Source organism: Lupinus angustifolius, chromosome LG19 (genome assembly GCF_001865875.1).
Source record: "Lupinus angustifolius cultivar Tanjil chromosome LG19, LupAngTanjil_v1.0, whole genome shotgun sequence".
Lineage (NCBI taxonomy): Eukaryota > Viridiplantae > Streptophyta > Magnoliopsida > Fabales > Fabaceae > Lupinus > Lupinus angustifolius.
Window position 1 is genome coordinate 4,915,732 of NC_032027.1, and position 24,228 is coordinate 4,939,959.

At 29.5% G+C, this 24,228-nt stretch overlaps 3 protein-coding genes and 1 pseudogene across 6 annotated transcripts in view; 3 read left to right on the top strand and 1 right to left on the bottom strand.

Moving 5' to 3' along the window:
- On the bottom strand, positions 1-18,361 carry LOC109334180 (auxin-repressed 12.5 kDa protein-like). 4 transcript variants are annotated; one of them, XM_019569781.1, is made up of 5 exons: positions 18,351-18,361; positions 13,747-13,757; positions 1,074-1,189; positions 540-729; positions 1-201 (listed from the first exon to the last, which is right to left on the bottom strand). In XM_019569781.1, the coding sequence occupies exons 3-5, from the start codon at positions 1,183-1,185 to the stop codon at positions 165-167; spliced, it is 339 nt and encodes a 112-aa protein (XP_019425326.1). In that variant the 5' UTR covers positions 1,186-1,189; positions 13,747-13,757; positions 18,351-18,361; the 3' UTR covers positions 1-164. The 4 variants fall into 4 exon arrangements, with proteins under 4 accessions (XP_019425326.1, XP_019425327.1, XP_019425329.1 ...); XM_019569782.1 differs by lacking the exon at positions 18,351-18,361 and adding an exon at positions 14,976-14,980; XM_019569784.1 differs by lacking the exons at positions 13,747-13,757; positions 18,351-18,361 and adding an exon at positions 1,774-1,778.
- The window catches only part of LOC109334179 (18.1 kDa class I heat shock protein-like), a 21,587-nt gene continuing 5,699 nt past the window's right edge, over positions 8,341-24,228 (top strand). Inside the window, exons 1-2 of the mRNA XM_019569779.1 lie at positions 8,341-8,511; positions 8,629-8,801. Coding sequence (XP_019425324.1) covers positions 8,356-8,511; positions 8,629-8,801 — 329 coding nt within the window. The 5' untranslated portion in view covers positions 8,341-8,355. The remainder of the gene's footprint in view (positions 8,512-8,628; positions 8,802-24,228) is intronic.
- On the top strand, positions 13,035-17,601 carry LOC109334175 (MACPF domain-containing protein NSL1). Its single transcript, XM_019569773.1, has 7 exons — positions 13,035-13,554; positions 14,185-14,423; positions 15,223-15,427; positions 15,717-15,800; positions 15,925-16,108; positions 16,355-16,527; positions 16,776-17,601. The coding sequence occupies exons 1-7, from the start codon at positions 13,282-13,284 to the stop codon at positions 17,466-17,468; spliced, it is 1,851 nt and encodes a 616-aa protein (XP_019425318.1). The 5' UTR covers positions 13,035-13,281; the 3' UTR covers positions 17,469-17,601.
- LOC109334176 overlaps positions 14,819-24,228 on the top strand; it is an 11,771-nt pseudogene continuing 2,361 nt past the window's right edge.

The window sequence follows — 24,228 nt, forward strand, 5'->3', positions numbered from 1 at the left end:
TGGCTTAAACTTACCATTACAAAAGGATATTAAGCATGGCATATCACATATTACATGGCACATAGACATAGACAGAGTCAACTCAAAAACCAAAGTACCAAGCTCACTCATATGCATTCAACAAGAAAGGACATATTTACATGCAACCTGGGCTGGGTTACACCCTATAGATGCTTGCTTTTCGTCTCACAGCTATAGAGCCTGTCATCAAATAATGTTAAATCAATTAATTAATGATTAGTAGTGAAATTGTTTTAAACTGTACTTCACACTTATAAGTGAAAGAAATACATCTTTACAATATACGTAACTTTATGTACCATGAAGTATGTACCATGTATTGTGATCTGATTAGACAAATATTTAATAACTATATTTTTAACTTAAAAATATATTTTTTTTAACCGATTACACAACTTATGACATATATAATGATATATAGTTTGGGATATAAGATGTGTTCACGTCTTTATAGATCTCTATTGGTTCTCGTAGGCATAGATTGTGAGATATATATATATATATATATATACACTTACAGGTCATAGACAGTGGGAGAGTTGGGAAGTGGCTTATCAAACATCTCAGCACCAATGGTCTTTGTGGCCAAGTTACTCCCTGGATGGAACACACTCCTCCATATGTTGTCAAGTACTCTACGCCCCGACAAAGGTGTCGTCTGTGTCGCCTGCGTTAAAATCGCCCTATGGTACTTATTGCTTCCTTCACCTACACCCAAACAGAAAAACTCAAGCTTGTATGTACACAAATGTTTCATTAATAAATACACTTAAAAATGTGTGAATTTTCCTTTATACGTTCATCATATACTAACAAGGCTAGCTAGCCTATTTTAATTTGGAATATAAATAAAAATATTTATTATATATCTAAAGAGATGATTCATTTATTCTAGGAGCAAGTTAAAAAAAAACTTAGTTCATATCTTAATTATTCATTCCATTAAAATCTAATAGTTCAAACGATTTGAATTAGTTGGTACTCAATAGAATTGATGACTAATATGTAGAGTTAAGTGGATCCATATTCATATTTATATTATTGAAAGGTACCTTTGGTGATGTTTAAGGGCTGGGAAGTGGTGATTTTCCTGAGCCTGCCAAGATCACGGTCAGGATGAGGGCCAGCCACAACATCATCCCAAAGCTTCTCTAGCAAAACCATCTTGCTATTATTATTTCTTTCCCTCTTTAGTGTGATTGTATGTGATATCTTAAATCAGTTTTTGAAGCTGATAAGGATGACTCTCAAATAATGTGTGCGCTGGAATATGCAGATGGTGGCACTTAAAATATGTCTGATTAAGGAGGCACAGTGTTTTTGTTTTTTATTATACTACTACTTAAGTGGGATATGTAGTGTTTTCTTGTTTCCACGTGTACTTGTTTTTGTTTTTACATGGTATGTGCAATGAATGACAATAGTGTAAGAGAATGAGGGAGAAATTGGATAAGGGGACAATGATAAGGATGAAGTTTCTTTCTCTATATTTTTTTGAGTGTAAATAGAATGTAAGGTTAAAATAATGGTGTGATATTGATAACTAATTGAACGTAGCAAATTTATCACTAGTGATGTTATAATGTTTCATCTAGTATGATAAAAAATGTATTATATATAAATAAATTGGAGCTTATACTAGTAGGATGATATAGTAATAAGACATTTTATTCATCCGAAAACACTTTTTTGGACCGTATACTTATTGTGCCACTATGTTAATTGCCTTTCTAGAAACTATTTTTGATAAACAAATAGATTGGGTTAAAGCACAAGGGGTGCAAAACAAAGAGAACGACAAAAGAAAGTCACCATCAAGTGATGCCTAAAATACAAGATCAAGGATCTACATACCAATTGCAAATTAAAAATTGTTACAATCTGAATTGATAGAAAACCAAAGTAACGAACGAATCTTAATATAGTTCAAAAGATTTATAACGCTACTCTCCTTATCTTGGAAAACTACCTTATTCCTCAGAAGCCAAATTGATCAAACCACTGTGAACTAGAACATCCTCCACCACTGACTAGCTTTGGAATTATTACCCAAAGAAATATGATAACCAAAAGCCTCCTTACAACCAGAGAATGGGATAGATACAACAATGTTGGGAATTGCCACAGTTGTTATAGCAGCACTCTGTTGTCTAACAGCAGCTGTTGTTGCAGTAGCATTTTGCTGACCAACAGTGTGCTATCCAATGGTAACTGGACAACCAGTTTATGCCAAATCGCCGCCGTGAACGAGCAGGACAAGAACAAGTGATGCACATCCTCGTCAACCTACAAACACAAACAACATCGAGCATCTACAGAAGTAGGAATAATACACCTTCTTTGTAATTGAGTTTTGGTTGGAATCTTTCCTCTCAACAGTTTCCACACGAAACAACAAACCTTGGATGGACATCAACCAATCTAATATTTATCCAACAGCGAAGAATTATCATAAGATGACAAATTAAGGGCAATAACATAAGTGGATTTAACCTCATAACTTCTAGACGAAGACCGCTTCCAAGACCAGGCATCCCCTCCAACTTCCATGCAACTAAACTGAGAAATTTTAGAGATCAAATTCAGTTGTAATTCTTCTTCCCAAACGAATAAAGATCTACGCTAAACCAACTTCCAATTCCAAACACCATTAAGCAAGAAACCACAGTCAAAGACCAAGACTTCCTTATGAAGAGCAATAGAAAACAACTGAGGATACTTCATTGCCAAACTACCATTCCCAACCCACACCTCTATCCAGAATTTAGTATCCACTCCATCCCCAATCCTTTTGAGCACATTTTGGTGAAACCGATTAGTATCCGTATCATGACCACAACCAACCTTAACCACCTCTTTCCACTATAAGGAACCAGTCGAATTGATATTAGAGGAGTTGATATCATACTTCGACTTAATAAACCCTAACCCACAAAGAGTCACCTTCAGTTAAGAACTTCCATTTCAATTTACCAAACGCCAAATTAAAAGCATGAAGGTCTTTAACCTCAAGACCCCCCACAAACTTCGGTTTACACACCTCCACCTAAGAAACCCAAGCCAATCCTTACCACCACATCTATTGCCCCACAAGAATCTCCTCTGAATTCACATAAGACTTAGAATCACCTTTTTTTGGAGCTTTGAATAAAGAAAGAAGATATATGGGTATGTTTGCCAAGACCACATTTAGGAGAACCACCCTACCACCGAAGGATATGAATTTTTTCCTCCAATATACTAGTCTATTCACAACAGCCTCAATAACCGGAGCCCAAGTGGAGCTTTTCATTGGGCTAGCATCAACTGGGATCCCCAAATACTTGAAGGGCAAACTGCCAATGCTATAAGAGAGGAAATTAGAAGCCACATAGAGAAAGTTCTGATCCACCTACACACCAAAAACAACACTCTTCAAAGCATTCACTTTCAAACTAGAAACCAACTCAAAACAACGAACTATACTTTTCAAACACCACAAATTCTCCGATGTTGGTTTACACACCAAAACTATGTCATCGACATACTGAAGATTAGACACCTAAACCCGAGACCTGCATAATCTATACCCCTTAAACAAACCTGCTTGCCTAGCCGATCTAATTAAACCAGAGAAACCTTCTGCCACCAACAAGAAGAGAAACAGGGACAAAGGGTCGCCTTGACGAATATCTCTAGAAACCGGAATTGGTCAGTAGGGCATCCATTGATAAGAATAGACATAGAGGTTGATGATAGGCAGCAACAAATCCATCTTCTCCAAAGAATCGGAAAACCACATCTATGAAACATGTAATATAAAAAACCCCAATCCACCGAATCGTAGGCCTTTTTAAAATCCACTTTCAGGTTAAACACCCAACAGAGTCTTTCTTAGCTGAATGAATCACTTCATTGAACACCACCACCGCATCCAAAATGATTCTATTATGGATAAACGTCGATTGAGATTCATGTATTAACGACCTAATTAATGTCTTCAGTCTAGCAACCAAAACCTTTGCAAGAATCTTATAAAGGGAGTTAACAAGAGAGACGAGTCTAAAATCCTGAATTTGTGAAGGGCTAGAGATCTTTGGGATTAAGGCGATGAAAAAGGCATTGAGACCCTTAGGGATCTTAGCATGAAGAAAAAAATCCTTCATGAAACACCAAATATCCTCACTGAGAATATCCCAATACACGTGGAAGAATTTGAAGTTGAAGCTATCAAGACTAGGGCTTTTGCCATCCGTACAATTCCACACAACCGCCTTAATTTCTTGAAGGCTAAAGTCCAAAGAAATAGTCAACACTTGATCCCTTGAGAGGGACTTGAAGGAAATCTCATCCAGAGTCGGTCTAATGAGAGAATCAACCTTGAAAAGGTTCTTGAAATAATCAAAAAACCCTCTTCTAATTAATCCATCCTCCTCCACCCACTTATCATTGAGAGAAAGACCCAAAATATAATTCTTACGCGACCTATTCTTCATACAAACATAGAAGAATTTAGAGTTTGAATTGCTCTCCTTCAATCAATTGGACCTTGATTTTTGGAGAAGCTAACTCTCACGAACAGAAGAAACTAGAAATTTATTTTCGGATGTACAATTATTTTATGTTTTTAGATACAACTTTCTATATTCCTCAAATATGTTTTCATACATAGATACATTATTATTTTTCTCATCCTGAAATGCGTAACCAAATACTTCATTCATCCGAAAATGTGAAAAAAGTGAGAAATTGCAATCCCACAAGTTTCTCGGTCACATCGCACTAAAGAAAGCACAAGAAATTAAGGCAGGCGAGAAATTGCACATATTGTTTGGAAATTGGAAGAATAAGTTTAGTGAGAAACTGTGATATAATTCTTGAAAGAAGAAAGAAAAATAGTTGAATATGGGTACTTTTTTGGATTTTCATTAAAAATGGAGAGTGTAGTTCCAATTCTAAAAAGAGATTTAGTGGGGAAAAAGAAACTTTCCTGTATTTCTCTCCTTATATAATGATTACCATGCATTGAAAATGAAGTCAAATACTACAAACGAAAGAAATTGAGTCCATAACTATGGCCTAATTGTCATTTAATTGATGTTTTGTTACTTTATCTAATTGGTTAAAAAATATTTTGATCAAAAAATTAATAATGGAGTATTTTTTTTACTAGTTATAATAAATAATACATAAAATGACAAACTCTTATTGTGTTACAAATTTACGATTGAGGCTTTCCTATAACGTAATTTTTTTGTCAACAAATTCTTTTTTTTTTAGAAATGTATAAAAAATATATAGAATTTACAAGAAACTAGAACATTAAATAAGAAACAAAATAAAAGAACTACAAAAATTAAACCTTAAAACAGTTTCAAGGGTTAACATCGCAATGAAAGTAATTTGATGCATACTTGTCAGTTTTTCATGCATACCCATGCCAACTTCTGTGGTTTGACATTTCATAGAAGGTAAAGGTTCTTTGTACTTTCATTGGAGCGCTTTACTTATTTTCAATGTTCTTTCGAAAATATATGCGTATTCACTTTTATTCCGAGACTAAAATAAGCATTAGTTGATTTAGTTCCACAAAAATAATAATATAAGCATAACTAATTTACCAAACAAATAAATAAAATATGGCATAAATTATAAAAAGTGGGTAATTTCACAAGCTTCCGAAAGGTCACTTTACTTGGGCCTGTACCTCTTCAATGAAGTATTGCTTGCAGCAAGAAATTTATAATTACATCTTTTTTCTGAACTGAAAATCAAAGTCACAGTTCAATGCTCGCCTTCTAACTACCTACAACCTTCGATGAACATTAGGTTGGCTAAAAGCCACAATGATAGAGGACCTGAGTTTTTAACATGAAAATTTTAGATTGAGAATAAAAAACAACTTCCAAAAAACATTGTATTCAGTCTCAACTAAGAAAGAAGAAATATAGGAATAAAGATCTCATATCCCATGAAAAAATACATGTTCCTAGTTAATCAAATTTCAACAATTAATATAAAAATATTAATTTATATTTTTATAACTTTTCTTTTTAATTGAGTGTGTCTTGCTAGACTTTCAATGGAGATAATCTACTATGATGGGTGAATATCAACTCATTATTTTATGTCTTTTTATTTATTTCTCTATTTTTCACATTCTCAAAACTTTCCTATAGTAAATAAATGAGAGAGACAATTCTTCACAAAGAGATAATATATAATTAACATTTTACATATTTAAGGGATACGCTAAAAATATTATATTTGACTTTATAGATTGAACTTTATAACCTTTTAAGAGTCAATAAATAATCTAAAGACTTTAAAAATAATATCATTAATTATATTTAATGGATATCTATCAAAATTCAAACATTATAGTTTCTCATCCATTATGCATGTGATATATTTTGGGATGCCCATATGCAACAACTAAAATCGCAACAAACATTAACATTTTGAGATATACTAAAATATCATATTATAAAGAGATAGAAAATATACATTGATATTCTACGTGTTTTATATATTATTATTGTATAACTCATTGATTATATTTAATTATTATTGACACTTAAAAAAATAATTTAAATAAATGGTAGATTATTTAATGAGTGCGTACAAATAGAGTATAATATTTATGCATTGATAATGTAAAGATTTATACATAGTTAATGCATCATTTACCATTCATTTATATTACTTTTGTTTAAGAGTCAACAATAATTAGAAATGAATGATTGATGATACAGTAATAATACAAAAACTCTTATAATATAAGTACATATAACTTTTTTTCTTATATAAATTGACAGTATATAAATATTAGTTTATAATGACTAGATTTGAAAATGATGAGAAAAGAAATTAAGTATACCATATATCTCCCTTCCATTGTAATATCCACCAATGTGCAGGTATGCCGACTCCCAAGTGAATGTACGTATGTCGACTCCACTAGTAACGATGATAGAGTTGAGGCACAAACTTGTTTCAATTGCCTACCTATTAATATTGGAGTTTAATATATATTTATTTGAGTATAAGTTTTTTAAATTTATTTTATATCTTAGCTATCACTTTTAGGGAAATCCAATATTTTGAATTAATAAGTAGATGTAAACTATTGTATTTTCCTAGAATTGATAGCTAAAATATATAGTAAATTTAAAAAAATTACTATTGAAGTAGTGGATCCTCACCCTATATATATATAATACTCTAGTGGATCCTCACCTTACATATATATATATATATATAACTTTTTTTTTTGTAAAAATTTATATAAAGTCATTACATTATTTACAATCTATTTGGATTACTTTTTTGAAGTGTCAATAATGATTAAATATAAGAGAAAAAGATTTATACATTGATAGAGTAAGAGTCTTTTACACTATCACTATATCATTCATATTCATTTTCAGTCATTATTGACTTTTCAAAAAAGTAATTCAAAAGAATGGTAGATGATAGACTGACTATATAAACATTTTTACATTGTTAGTATATATATTTAATACTCTAAATATAAATGATAAATGATACAATAACAATATAGCAAACTTATATACTATCAATACATACATTTTTTCTATTAAAATTGATGTCGCTAGCAAGTAGCTCCTATAAAATGTTCAATAATAATTTACCAATGAACTAAATGAAGCAACATAACACTATTTTGCCTTCATCATCGAGGTATCTTTTAGGTTAAAGATTAATCACATTTGCCAGCATAGACATTACTTTGCCTCTAGTAACATAAATATTTTCTATATATAACGTCATTTGGATCTCAACCAATAACTTATAAACCAAGAGCACACACGCTACCCCTTCTTATGCCCTATGATCAATAATCTAGTCATTACTAAGAATTAACGATGCGCAGATTTCAATGGACAGAGAAAGATTAAAAATATTAAGTTAATAACTTTTCAAATCCATAAAGCACTATCCAACAGAGTGAGAAAGTGACTTTTAGGGCTTTACTCATATTAAGTATTAAATAGAATCTAAAATAACTTCTACACTATAAGATAACTTTATCAATTAGGTGTTGATTAAGTAATATAAGGTCTCATTCGATTTTCAGATAGATCAAATATTAATTATTCAACTCCTAAAATTAATACTAGTTGGTAGAGATAATCATATACTCATAAAAGAATTAATTTTTTACTCATAAATGATGGATATGTTATATAAAAAACATTAAGATCAATTTTAAACAAAAAAAAATAACAATGTGAGAAATTGCCTCCCAACTTATGTAACATTATGCATATATAGAGCCATATATGTGTGTATACGAAATTCGAACTACATAACTTATTCAGACATAAATCAATGAGCACTATTGAAGGAAACAAGAAGGGGTTGCATGTTGCAACTGATAGCATGTCAGAATACTCACTCTCTTTTGCTGGCCTTGTTTGTATTCATGACAAACAGCAACAACAACAACCAAAGCCCCATGTTCCTAACCGTGACAAATACATAAGGGTAAGCAAAACAAACCTAGATTTTGAATTTGTTACCAATAATAAAGCAGAGTTAAACACTTCTTCTGCCACTCCAATGAAGATTTCTCATGCTGATGTGCTTTTTTCTAACGGTCAGATTAAAGCACAACAAGAAGTTGCTGCATTTCCAACAAATTCTCCTAGTTCCTTAAGCACATTGCAAGGAATTGGTGACCATAGCAACATGATATCAAATAATGGCTACACACAAGTTACTAACAAAGGAAGAAACCATGCAAACAAGGAAAGAAGTGTAACAACAACAACAACAACTTCATTTGGGAAGAAAGTGTGCAAGTCTTTTCTAGCACCATGCAGGGAATGCAAGGTTATTCAGCCAAGTGCTGTTAAAGGACAAAAAACTAGTGTTTCAGGAGAAAAGTCCAAATTACTCACATAAAACCTATCTATGCATGCAATAATACAAATAAGTAAGGGTAATTGGGTTGCTTTGGTTTGAGGAAAAGTTTACAATTTTTATTTTATAATTTTGTCATAATAAAATTGTTATTTGTTTTGTTGTTTTTTATGAATTAAAAACATGTATGTTATTACTTATTTGTATTAAATAGTAAAGAAAAAAACTTGAGATTTGTTTGAAATTAGCACAAACGTCGTTATACTTTTCGTTGTTTTCATGTTGGAGCTCATAAAGTAAGGAATATAACTGTGATAGCATCAAAAGACTAAATTTATGCAACAAATATCAGTTTCACGATTCTTGTTAAGTTTCCTATCTCATTTTCTTAATTTGCCTTTATACGACAATTAAGGATTGTGTCCAAAAGTCAAGCTCAGTCGGTTATTGCAAAACATGGAATTAACCATTAAGGTTAAGGTTATGTTTTAGAGTTACTAGGAAAATAAAGGAGATAGATAAAAAGGTTAAAAATGGAGAGGAAATGAATGTAACATTCTCCTTTTTGGGAGTGTAAAAATATTTAAATGAGATGTTAAACTAGTGATAATGTAAAAAAAATTTTATTTTTAAAATGTAATTAACAATGAGAAATGAACAATGATATATGATTATATAATTTTAGTAAAAATATTTAGGTATTTTGACATCTCGTCACCAGCAAAAGTCCATGTCAAGAAATTATAGAAATAGACACGTGAAGAATTTTAGAAAACTTGACAAACCCTCCAAAACCAGGAGCACATTTGTTGTCCACTATTTTGTGTCACACCATATGCCACAAGGTATAATTAAGTAAAAAGTATTTAATAATTATAATTTTAACTTAAATAATTTTTTTCAATCAATCAAAATTGATTTTCCATAGAGTAGTATAAAAAGTAGTACAATAAACATACTCCCTCCAAAACATTTCCCTATCATTTATCAAATTCCTAAATAAAGGAGTAACTTTCCAAAGCTATACATTGACTTCTAAAACTACATTCTTAGGTGGGTGAGATGACAAAAGAAATGGAAATAACATAAAAAGTAATAACCGACTTTAGAAGAGACCGGGTGATAGGTATCGTCTCGTATGGGCATAAATACTCTGACAACCCAACAAAATGAAAATGAAATTGTTAAAAGGCGTATAATGAAGAACTTTAGGTGAATCCTTTAAGTGAGAGCACATTTATTATCTCATACTTTATATTACTCTAAATACTGTGGACTTATGATTGGTCAAAAAAATATTTAATAATTAAATTTTAACTTAAATATATTTTTTTTAATTAATTTCATATTCATAAGATATGAAATAACACAAATTGTGGGACAATAAATGTGTAAATTAAAGTCAACCCCACATATACATACCTTAAGTCATAGATCAATAATTGGAAACCTTTAACTCTGACATAATGATGCATTATGTTTCGAGGAAATTTTATGCTACATGTCTGTCAGGACACGAGATCCCTTTATTGTTCTAACAGTTACAAGTTCCAAAATAACTTTCCGGTCTCAAAGGCATGCATGAATTAAGAGATGAGATATTCACGGATGTACATAAATATTTATACACAATTAATACTAACGTATTGATATGCATTGTTGTGTCTGTTAACTCGTTTTCCTATCGTTTGTAATGAATAGTTTGTATTTTATAAATTTAAATATAATTTTTTGCACTAAATTTACGGTTGAATTTATTCAATTGGTCTAATATTCAATTTTTTAAATACACTTTTAAAATAAGAAGATAATAAGGATAAAATAAGAAAATAATATTATATTGTTTTTTGGTAGAAATAAAAAGATATTGAGGACAAAATAGGAAAACACAAATGACACCATGATGAATGGTTATTTTGTGTTTTCCCTTTATTAATAGTATAGATATTACGTATAATTTATTTATATTATTTTTATTTAAAATTTAATGATAATTTTAATAAATTGTAGATAATGCATATGTTATATAAAAAATATATTATACTATTAATATATACATTTTTCCTATTAAAAAACTATTTATAATTCTTTTTACCTCATATTTATTCTATATCTTACGTGTAGACTTCATAAATTTATTATTCCATATATTAATATAAATTAAGTGAGCTTATTTTAGTTAAATTATATTAACTTTTAATATTATTTAATGGTTTTGAAACTATATATAACCTTAAACATCAAAACATATAAAATGGAAGGAGTTCATATTAAGGAGACTTTAACATTAATTAAAAAAATTGAAATATTGTATTGGAAATCAAAACTTTTAAACTCTTAGACTACACAATTTTCTAATGTGAAATTTTTGTTTTGTACTCATTAACATATACACTCATAGTCTCATACCCTCGTTTATATTTTCCTTAAATTTAGTGCAGTTAACCAATTATAACTGGTTATATATATAAATTATGACAATTAGTTATTAATTGTCACCACGCAATAACTTCTCAATAAGAAATTTTAAGAGTAATTTCGTTGGTACCCATTCACATAAGTTTTAGAACTTCAGTAAATATTGATTTATTTTTCATCTGTGGTCGCTTATTACAGGGAAACCCATTCACATAACTTTTTGTGTTATCTTTTGACAAAATAGAGATATAGAATATCTCTATAGCAAAGATCTTCAATGAAAATTAAAATTTCAAATTAAGTGAAGATTAATTTAGAATTTTGCACATACCTATATCACATAATCATATTTAACATGAGTTGTTGTTAGATTTAATTAATGTTTATGTGAACCAAATCAATTCTAAAAGGAGCTATGAGGTAGGTATGTTTATCTTATATTCTATAAGTCTTTCTATTTCAGTTAATTATTTTGAGCTGTTTTAATTTTAAGATTGATTTGGCATATTTGGATGTTGTTAGTGTGAATATGTAGTTTAAGCGGAAGTTTTATAACACATATGAGACACTTGTAAGAGTTGTTGTAACCCTTCAAGTGTTATAAAAGGTTCTATTAGTGTCCTTTTTTCATGAACTGTGTATTAAAATTAAAGATAAAAGTCCTCTACAGTGACCATCAAGTGGTTTTTCTATGAAATTAGAGTGTTACATCAACTTCTTTTGGTTTATAAATTTGATTTTTGAAAAATAACAAACTGAAATTTGTCTTTAAAAATCTTATATCGGGGTTCAAATAGTCACTTTAATTATTATTTTTTAAAGATAAAATTAGAACAAACAAACATTTGAATGATTAGAATGATTCTTCGCCTAAAAGAAAAACTTGAAATGACTATATATATATATATAGTGTTCCAAAAAAATTATTTCAATCATATTCTTGAAATAATATAAAAAAAGGTTATTTTCTATTTTTATCATTTTTCTTTTTATCTAATTGTTATTTTTTAATTAAATTAGTATAGAAATGAGACACCAATAATATGACACATGATTTATATTTCCTATATAGTCATTCAGAATAAATTATTGGTTTTTTACATTTGTATTTAAAAATAAAAGTATTACATTATTATATTTGAAAAAATAAAAAGCGTCATATTATTTTAATTTAGAAAAATAAAAGTATCATAACATTTTATTTTTATGTTAGTTTTGAGGTACTTCTCTCTTAATTGATAGAGAGGTGTTATCCCATATGTTAGGATACTTATTTTATCACTCGTGTATATGTGTCCTCCACGTGTTGTAAATAACTAGGAGAGTAGAACAAGTCATAACGTTGACTTGCAAAGTCTTTAGCACTTTTGGATTTTATAATATGCCTTTCAACTCTGGAAAATTTTAATTATTGAGGATAGATGTATAGACTTTTAAATTAGATTATTACAAGTTGATATTTCTCTTGTTTATTTTAAAGTTAAATTCAATTTAGGAATATTTATTTTTTTTGTATAACTAATGATATCATATAAGGAATTAATCTATTTAGAATATAAGACAATCATATCAATAACAAATATTGTTCATTGAATATTTGATATATTGATTTATCTGAAATCTAATAAAACCCTATATTATTTATTGTATATCATTGATAGCACTCATAATTTTCACAAAAAAATAATATATATATATACTTCTTCCCTCTTTCCTTAGTTCACACTCTCTTTGTTCCCAACTAACTTGAATGGTCCAATCTTTGAATCCAAAAAACACGTTCCTTTCACCTTTTCCTAAACGAACCCTTCAAACCCCACAATAATTAAATAAAAAAGAAAAAAACGCCCCGCGTAGAAAACAACCCTTTGAAACCTCTCATACTACAAGTGCAATGACTTACCCTTACACTTCTCCAATAGTTACTTCTTCTTCCTCTTATTGACACACACAAAAATACACTACCTTGGCATAATGGGTATGAATAGTTGTAGTAGTGGTGCATGGTTGGACTTAGATCCTCAGTTAGCAGCAGAAAAAGCTGTGTCTGTGATTGGTCATGGCTATGATTTATGCAAAGATATAAGGTTCTCTCCTTGTAAGTCAAAGTTGATTCATATTGATACCAAACATACCACTGACCTTGTCTTCCCTTCTGGTGTTGTTGTCCCTAATGTCTCAACTTCTATCAAGTGTGACAAAGGTGAACGTACCAGGTTTAGATCAGATGTTCTCTCCTTTGTTCAGGTGATTACAAAAGTCCTTTTATGTTTTCCTAAGTCATTGTTTCCAAGGAAAATTAAATTTTTACACCCAAATATAACACATGGTTGATTAACAAGGTTCATTGCAGTGGTTTAAGTTACTTGAAATAGATGTGAGTGGTATCATGATAGTATTCTACATGATCAAATAACATAATAATATCAAATTTTGCACAGATGGGGATCCTTTAAAGTAAAACAAAAATATCATTAACTGCCATGATTTCATGTTATTTTTCAATAAAAATGAAATAAAAATTGAACTTATGTTGCACTCTATCACATGGTTGGCAATGATCATGTTTTTTTTATGGAGAGAGTGATCTACTTATCATTGACATAGTTTTACATTGCGGTTACAACGGTTAAGTTGTGTTCGCCGCAGTGCACACAATTGTGGAAAAATGTGACTGATGTGTAGTCATAATTGCAGTTGTGATGCAATTGCTGATATTAACATAAGCTTATTATTTCAGTTTTAATTATGGTTGTGAACCACAATTTGATAGTTTTTAGAGTATAAATGTAACACCAAAGAGGAAATCTTGGGTTAATATGAATGGATATTGTAAAAATAGTAAGTCTAAAATTAAGTGAATTTGGAATGTTGCAGATGTCTGAGCATTTCAACCAACAGCTATCTTTATCAGGGAAGATTCCATCTGGACTATTCAATACCATGTTTGATATGAGAAAATGTTGGCCCAAGGATGCAGCTTCCACTAAAAGCCTTGCTTATGATGGATGGTTCATTACTTTGTATAATGTCGAATTAGATCGAACCAACATAACCCTTTCCGAAAATGTGAAACAAGAAGTGCCTTCATCTTGGAACCCTGCAGCTCTTGCTGAGTAAGTATTATGGTTATTAGTATTCTTCATTTATTTCTTATTAAAATATTCAACTTTGATTCATGAAATCTGTCTCTCTGTCTGTAATTACTAAAATCAGAATAGCATTAGCATGGTGCTGAAGAGTTTCCTAAATTTCCCCCTAAAACTGATATGATTAACTACAAGTTGATTACAGTAAGTTAGAAGAACTCTGAGTATGAGAAGTCGATACAAAACGTTAAGAAGCTTTAACAGGAACACATTTTTAACTTCACCAACAGATTATTTTCAACCTTGATCATGCATGACAGTTTTGTGGAGGAACAATGAACTTGATTGTGTTGACATGCTAATGATATTTTAATCTTATATACATCATTTGACTTTATACAACTTATTTAAACAGTTTATATAACCGAGGTATTTGACTTGGAATAAGATTCTTGTGTACTTGGTCATGATTTAACTTGAATGAATGGATGTGCTTTGTACAATCCATATGCTGGTGTGGACTATTAGATCCCTGGCCCCTAATATCTTCAATTCCTATGCAGTGGAAAACAAATCAACTTTTATATCTTCAATAAGGCTCAACAACAAACTCAAATTTATATTCATTTTTTCAATCTTTTGTTCTCCTTTTATAATATATTGGATAAACAGATATGATATTTAATTTAACACTCTACTTAAAGCTCTTAGTCTATTTTTGCCAGTTTGAAGAGCCTTAAAGAACTATTTATTTCATTGGTAAAAATCAAATCCATCTTTACGTTGCTTCGACTTGAATCACTCTAAGCAAAACATAACTCTTCAGGTTCATTGAAAAGTATGGTACTCATGTAGTTGTTGGAGTGAAGATGGGAGGTAAGGATGTTGTTCACATCAAGCAGTCAAAAAGTTCAGATCTTCAACCAACTGAATTGCAGAAATTGCTAAAGCAATTAGCCGATGAAAGATTTTCCGAGGACTCAAACCGAAGTTCTAATGTCAATCCTGCTGAAATATCAAGAAAACTAAAGGTAAAGGTTGGGGAACATGTTTATTGATAAAAACCTTCCATTTTATTACTTGCTTTAAAATTGAAAAGTATTAGGAAGTACAGATTAGGATCACAGAGAGTGCTTCTTTTAGAAGAAAAAGAAAATTTATTAGATAGAAAAAGAGAAAAGTACAATGTTGGAGAATATTAGGGTTATTAGGCATAACAAACAAAAACAGATAGGCATCTATTTCTAAAATGTGCAGAAATGTGGAAATGGAAATCTAAAAGTTTCAGTTGCCTAAATATATTTGTAATCATGTTTACAGGATGATCGTAATAAGCCGTGGGGCGTGCACAAACCTTTTCCGCGTGCTGGCAGGCCAGTTGTAAAAAGTCACTCAAAGAATGATGTTAGTATGCTTATGTTATTCATTTCGGTTACAAGATTGTCACAATCTTCATTACCTTAGCTTGTGTACCTTTAGCCATCCTGCATCTGACATAAATTGACGTTACAACACAATTTCTTTGCAGGAAATCATGAGCATTTCTGTTAGAAGGGGAGGAATTAATATTGGTCAATCTTATACTCAGTGGCTCTCAACCATATCACAGTCTCCTAATGTCATATCAATGTCTTTTGTGCCTATTACTTCACTGTTGAGTTCTGTTCCAGGAAATGGATTTTTAACTCATGCTGTGAATTTGTATCTTAGATGTGAGTATACATCCGTGGCTTCGGTTTCTCTCAACTCTTCTGCCATTTATTGTTTTTCTTCTTTTCCAAACTTTATTTTTCTTGATACAATCTCTTGGAATATTGGTTGAAATTTTACTTTTCTGGATACAAACACCTATTTATTATTTCAGCCTATGCATATGTGTTTGTTCTATACATGGAAAATCACTATATAAAATGCACCTTTTCTGATACATGTGTTTAACAAATTTCTGTATCAAACAGATAAACCTCCAATAGAAGAGCTTCTTCAATTTCTAGAATTTCAGTTGCCTAGACAATGGGCTCCAATGTATGGTGATCTTCCTCTTGGATTTGATCCTAAGCATAAAAGAAATATGCATCCATCACTTCGGTTCAGTCTCATGGGACCTAAGCTTTACGTAAATACTATGAAGGTGATTCATTCTTACAACTGGTTATGGCTATTTACATAAATTACATACTTTTTTATTTAAATGGAAGACTTTAGGAGGAACACATAATCAATGTTCAAAGAATTTACCTATGGACAACTTCCATTACAAATTTAGATGCATTAACATACGTGTAGTTATGAACTTGTTTCTTCAAACAATTTAGTAACACTACTATAACTACACATTTGATGCGGAAAAAGATTAACTGATGTATGTTCAATATGCAGGTTGACTCTAGAAACCGGCCCGTAACAGGTATTCGCTTATATTTGGAAGGCAAGAAAAATGACCACCTAGCAATCCATCTCCAGCATCTTTCAGAGGTTCCTGGAATCCTAGAAATTTCAGACGATCATTATTATGAGCCTGTTGATGAACCGGTCGAACGAGGCTACTACGAACCTGTGAAATGGAGTATGTTTTCTCATGTATACACAGGACCTGTACAGTATAATAGCTCCCATATAGATGAGTCTGCAGCTATTGTGACAAAGGCCTGGTTTGAGGTTAAGCATGTAGGAATGAAAAAAGTCCTTTTCCTGAGGCTTGGATTCTCAGCCGTAGCATCCGCAAGGATTCGCAGATCAGAATGGGATGGACCTTCGACCGCGTCTCGAAAGTCTGGATTCTTTTCAGCATTGATGAGTTCAAAGCTTAGCAAAGAATTGCAATCACCTCAGAAGGCAAACACTAAAGTGGATATAAACTCGGCCGTTTATCATGGTGGCCCTCCTGTGCCAACAAGGGATCCAAAAATGCTGAGCTTTGTGGACATAAAAGAAATGGTTAGGGGTCCAGAAGATCAACCTGGATATTGGGTGGTCACCGGAGCAAAGCTCTGCGCAGATGGTGGCAGAATATCAATCAAGGCAAAGTATTCATTGTTGAATATAATATCAGAAGAATCTCTGTTGTGGTGAGAATAGGAACTTAGTTAATGCAGTTTTTTTGGTCTGTTGTAGATATCTTATAGCATATATTAAAAGAATTCAAATTTAATGAGTGTCATTTGGTGCAAAGTGACCCTGAATATGGCAATTTCGATTGGTTTTTAGTAGCTAATAGTCTTCTGATTTTGTTTTTTTGGCAAAACTGCCTTCAATAATGAATAGTATTTGGAAATTTCAATGACTTCAAATAAGAGGTTTTTCATTTGACTGACATGAGAAAGGACCTCTCAACTTATGTATTTACAAGTGCATTCCAACTTTAGTTCTTGCTCCCAATACACTGAATACTCATAATGAGCGATTGAACATTGAAGTTTGTTATATAACCTGGACATGGACCAATAGAGATCACATATCCTAGTCTCAATCTAATTAAAGATTGTTATGTAATTAAAAAGAATAATCATAAAAGCATGAAATAACTTTTGTATATTATTTATTAGAATATGATTCGTTTGAAACATAGGAACAAGAACTTTTTGAGACAGGTATGTTGGAGAATGTCTCCATCTGAAATCCATGATAAAGCGCCGAATGGTTTTTCTTAGTTTCTCTCTAGAGGGGAATGAGAGAATGCCTTAGTTCTGAAGAGTGTGTGGTTGTCAAGTGAGGAGCCTTACGGTTGCCTTATGTTATATGCCTAATGGATAAGTTGATAGTGTTATATATCCTTATGGATAACACTATCCTCATCCTACCTTATTCTCCTCAACCTTTACACTTGAAAACCTGTTACTCTACAAATGGGGACCATAACCCATAAAAGTAACCCCATAGTGGTTACTAATTTACTTGCAATAATTCTGATTCAATCCCTTCATCAAATCAGAAATTGCCTGAATGTATCTACACTTATATTATTTCATGACACATATATCATTAGCCACCAAATTAATTACTAAAGATCATTTTATATTTTGGCTAATTATATAATGGTCATAACACAATTATAGAATTATATTTGTGATCCATAAATTGTCAGAAATTCTAACAAGGTAATCCTTGTTGGACATAGAACATGCTCTTAAAACGGAGTAGCTTATGGATCATTTTGTTTCATGTTTTCTATCACCATACTTGGATTGATGGATATTTAGGAATGTCAATTCTTTTTACCATCTATCTATAACCTATATAACAAAAAAAGGTCTCTCATGACATATGTTAATATCTCAAGTCTCTCGTGACATTTGTCAATCTCTCAATCAAAACTTTCCCTCTAAAACATGTACCTTTCAACATTGTATCTTCCCTTTTGTACATTATACATTTTAATTTTAATGATTAATGGACATATTTGTTTTTTATTCTATGAAGAAATTACATCTCACAATATAGGGGATTGAATCTTTTTTCACATATGAATTAGTTCTCCCTCCATTATCATTTCATGTGTCCATCTTCTTCTCCACATTTTGTTTCATATTTCTCTATTCTTCTCTCCCATGTCTACAATCCAATGTTTCATTCGTCAATCTTAATTTTGTTTAAACCTAATATGATGGCTTCTGTATCCCGCTACTCAATGTTCATCATTGTAGTTGTTCTTATTTTGTAAATATCTTGTTTAAAGTACATTTTTATTGATTTTTTCATTCATTTGTTTATTTTTATATATGATCTTATTTTCTAGATCTTTTAGTTGATTTGTTGTTTATTATATATGTATATTCTTATTTTTTTTTCTTTGATTTTGTTGTTTAGTATTTCATTGATTTGTTTATTTTGTATATGTGGGATGATTGATTTTATTATTTTGTAGATTTGTTCTTCCAATAATCATTCCATAATGTCTGATTTACAAGGATTTCATCCTTAGCAATGATCAAACCCTCAATAACTATGCTATGTACTCGATCTTCATTTATATATATACACACACATTTAGTTACAAGTTATAATATTGTATTTGTTTGTTTGTTGTTATGAATTTGTTTATCTTTTCATCTTATCTCTTTATTTACAGTTTGACTCTCCCTTAAAGCATATCTACAAGTTAGTTGAATAATAAATTTGCAGTTTGACTCTCCCTTTAATTAGATCTGAATGTGTCAACCTTATATTAGTAAGAATAATATTTAATCTTTTTTATTCTCATCATAAATAATTTGGCATGTTTAATTGTTGAACATGTATATTTTATCTAATTAATCATATCAAATGGGATCATCATATCAATCATAACCACCGAAGACAATTTAATTTAATTTATATTCTACTCTATTACTAATAATTTTGTGGAATATTAATATTTAATTATATTTATATTCTATTTTGTTTGAATTTATGAATCAGTTACAAAAATGTAATATAAATTTGCATAACTATAACTAATAAATTTGTGGAATATTAATTGAGTAATATTTACTCATTAATGTCTTTGAATGTATTAATTGAGTAATATTAATTGGTTGTTACACATTTGAAACCAAAAATTTTATGCATGATTGTATTTGAATGTATTTTGCTCTGTTATCTAAAAACTAAATAATTGTCCTCCACAATTAATTTTATTATTTGATTTTTTTATTGTGTTTTTGGATTGAATTTCTCTTTAATAGGATGTAATAATCAAAATATTAAAGCAATTTCATTTTATTATGATAATTAATTGATTTCAATTATATTTTGATTAAATTATTTATGATTCGCTAATTTTAAGCAATGCTTATTATGAATATAAATTTGTATAATTGTAAATAATAAATTTACGAAATATTTTTATATTTAATTCCATTTATATTCTATCTTGTTTGAATTTATGGATCAATTACAAAATTTAAATTTATGGATCAATTTATATTTATATGTAATTTGTCTTGATTTATTGAATTTCATAACATACGTGATTAATTGAACATATTACATTATTACTTTAACATTGAAAATTTAATACATATTTATAATTATACTGATAAAAAATGATTAAATAATAATATCATAAAGAAACATAAAAGTTCAAAAAATTTCAGTCAGTTACAAAAAAAGATATTATACACAATTAATCAATTGTCAGTTACACTTTTGAAGGCAAAATTATTAGAGATGATTGTCTTTGAATATCTTTTATTCTGTTATCTAAAAATTTAAATAATTGTTCTCAAAATTAGTTTTGTGATTTGATTTTTGATTGTGTTTTTTGATTGAATTTCTCTTTAATCTTTAATAGGATGTGACAATCAAAATATTAAAGCAATTTGATTTGATTGTGATAATCAATTGATTTGATTTATATTTTGATTAAATTATTTATAATTCCCTATTTTTAAACAATGTTCATTATGAATATAAATTTTCCGACTTGTAAATAATAAAATTTCAGAATATTAATATTTAATTCAATTTATATTCTATTTTTTGTTTGAATTTATGGATCAGTTACAAAAATGAAATATAAATTTGGAGTATTATAATTAATAAGTTTGTGGAATATCAATTGAGTAATATTCACTCATTAATGTTTTACATCATTTCTGATAATTTGCTTATATTTGGATTCATTAATCTATAATTTGTTCTGATTCATTGAATTGCAAACATGCGTAATTAATTGAGCATATTACACAATTATTTAACATTAGAAACTTAATGCACAATTATGATTATATTATACATAAATAATTATATTTTTAATGTCATAAATAAATATAAAAACTCAAATTTTATGGACCAATTACAAAAATGACTTTATACACAATTAATCAGTTAAGCTAAACGATCAAATATAATAAGATAACGATATAACACATTAACTTTATATGTATGTGATTTATTGAGCATATTACACAATTATCTTAACATTGCAAACTTAATATACATTTAAAATTCTATTGATAAAAAAATAGTTAAATAATTATATTTTTAACGTCTTAAAGAAATAAAATAGTTCAAATTTTCTGGATCAGTTAAAACAATGTTATTATGGAAAGTTAATTAATTAAATTAAATGGTCAAATATATTAATTAATTTGATACTCATCAGATAAATAAATATATATTATGATTCATATATTGTGGATAAATCCTAATATATCATTGACCATTATAGGACAATAACAGTATAAAATTATAAATTTGTTTTTCCTTAATCAATATCTTTATCGTTATTTGATACATTGTTGGATTTTTCAAATTTTCATCTTATTTTTTAGTTGATTTGATTTTGACAATTTTATTTTTACAAACTGTTGAAAAATCTAGTGACACGAATTTACTTTAATGCATAATGATGAAATTATAAAATTAAAAAAAGATGAGGATAACTATTTAAAAATAAAAGGAATATGATTTCCTATGCAATATGAAAATATAATGTTACTATAACAATATTAAAATAGTAATAATATGAATCATAACATATTGGTTGTAGTTATTTTAGAGTCAAATAATAATAATAATAGGTATTTTTATACTAATCTTATTTTAATATCAAATAATAATGAAATTATAAATTTATTGATGATTTTTTCAATTAATAGGATACTACTAACTATATCATGTTATGTATGCGTAAAAAACAATGTTGAGAAAGTCGTGCCAGATGTTAAACCGGAAGATGTCCCGTAATAAGTTTAATTGGTTTAAACAGTTAAACTGTATGGTCTGACCGGATAATTTTATACATAATTAATAATTATGTATAATTATATTGAACTAACATATCTTCATATTTTTTAATTGAACCTTCCTATTTACTTCCCAAGTTAATGCGGTTGGACCAGGTTTAACACAATCGAACCAAAATTTCTCCGATTCAAAGCGGTTCAACCTTCATTTGGTTACGATTTCAAATCAAAGTCGTTTTTAAGTTCGGTAAGCGGTGAGACCGGTTGAACGGTCAAGTCTAGTCTGGTTCCCATAACACTGATAAAAAGAGAAACGAACCGACTCTCTTGAAGTTTACTCTCAATCATCAATGTCTAAAAACTAATCAGTTACTTTGATGTTGGACTATTGTAGCCACCATGAAAAACTAAATTAAACCATTATCATATTAAGGAGAATAAGTCACCTTTCAAGCTTCCACTAACAAGGTAACAACAAAGCCATTTTATCTTAGTCTATTAAATAAATACATAAAGTTATTCAATAATATTTACAACTAAAATGGAATTCGTGAAGAAAGAAAACAAGTAGAAGACGTAGGCTCAAGATAATGGTTTTTGAAAGAACTATTATAATAATTTTAATATCATATAAAAAATTTCAAGCATAATACTTCCTTCTGTATTCATTTATGTTCCTTAAATTTTGTTGCTTTTCACATTGTTAGTTGTTGGGAACTTTCATTATAATCTCTTTATTATTCAAAGTCACGTGTAATGAATTACTAACAATTATGTAAAAACAAAGATTTTGAACTGAAGTTTAATTTATTGAGATTCAACATAAAAAATGTTAGTTATATCGCTAAGATTTATTATTTTAAATTATTTATTCACAATTATTTTTTGCTTTTATATTATAATTATTTTGAATTACATGCCTATTTGTTGTTTCAACTCATACAAGTGCTACAACTTTAATATTTATATTCTATTATTAAATTAATACATGTTTCTGTTTAACTAACAACTTGAGTTTTTTATTTAATTATAATTTTAAATATATTTTTCAAAAACAACACGAAATGGTATGTGCAAATGCACGAGAGGATAATGCTAGTTTATGTGCAAATGCACGAGAGTTAATGCTAGTTTCAGTATTGTTTTATGTAACTTGCATTCATATTAGGTGTTATCTGTAACGGGCGTTGGTTCAAGTAGTACATGCTTGATTCCCCTTAAGCAAGAACCCGGGTTCGAGTCTTGTGAATGGAAAAAATGTTCATTGGAAGAGTTAGCCCCACTTACCTGTGAATGTTCTCAGCTCAGACAGAATTACCTCCAATGCGATGATACCTGTGGGAAACAAAAAAAAATATTAGGTGTTATCTACCAAGGCAAATAGTCAACTAATAAATTCAATGGCAAAGACCCAATCATAAGTAGTTTAGTAATTAATAAATATAGTTTTCTAGTTAAGTTTTTAAATTAATTTTGATTTTAGGCTATATAATTCTTTCTTCTATTTTTGTTATGTGTTATTTTCTCACTTTTAGGTAAGAAACTAATCCTTATCGAGATTTGTGGATGCCCCTCCAACAAGAGTTGCTCACATAAATCGAACCTCAATGAAATTCTTAGTTAATGACATACATTAGACCAAAGTTTTGGATCATAAACAAAATCAAAGAAATATATGAAGATTGAAATCAAATTTGGCTAAACTTTCAGCCAAAAACATATTTAAATATTAAATAGTTACTCATCGAATTACAATTTTTTAAAATTTAAACATTTATTTAAAAATTAACAAATAATTAAGTTATATGTATTAATTAAACCTTAAAATTAAATCATAAAAATACTACCTTACCTAACACAAAAGAAAATCTCTTTAATTAGAAGTTGCTGGAATTGTCTAGAAGCAGGATAAACCTGGCTTAGCTAATAAGCAAATAGATTCCAAATTTGGCATAAATCCAAAACAATCAACGGTCCCTGATTAACAGGGTTGACTGTTCCCAATTCGTCCACGTGTCACAACGTGATTCATTGAAGTTGTCCTTGCCGTAACAAAGCCACTCACCGTTTTACTATAAAAACCGAACCCCAAAGCATGATCATCATCGCAAAACAAAAATCGCAAAACTCATTTGAATTCTCATAGTTGCAATTTCAAGGTATAT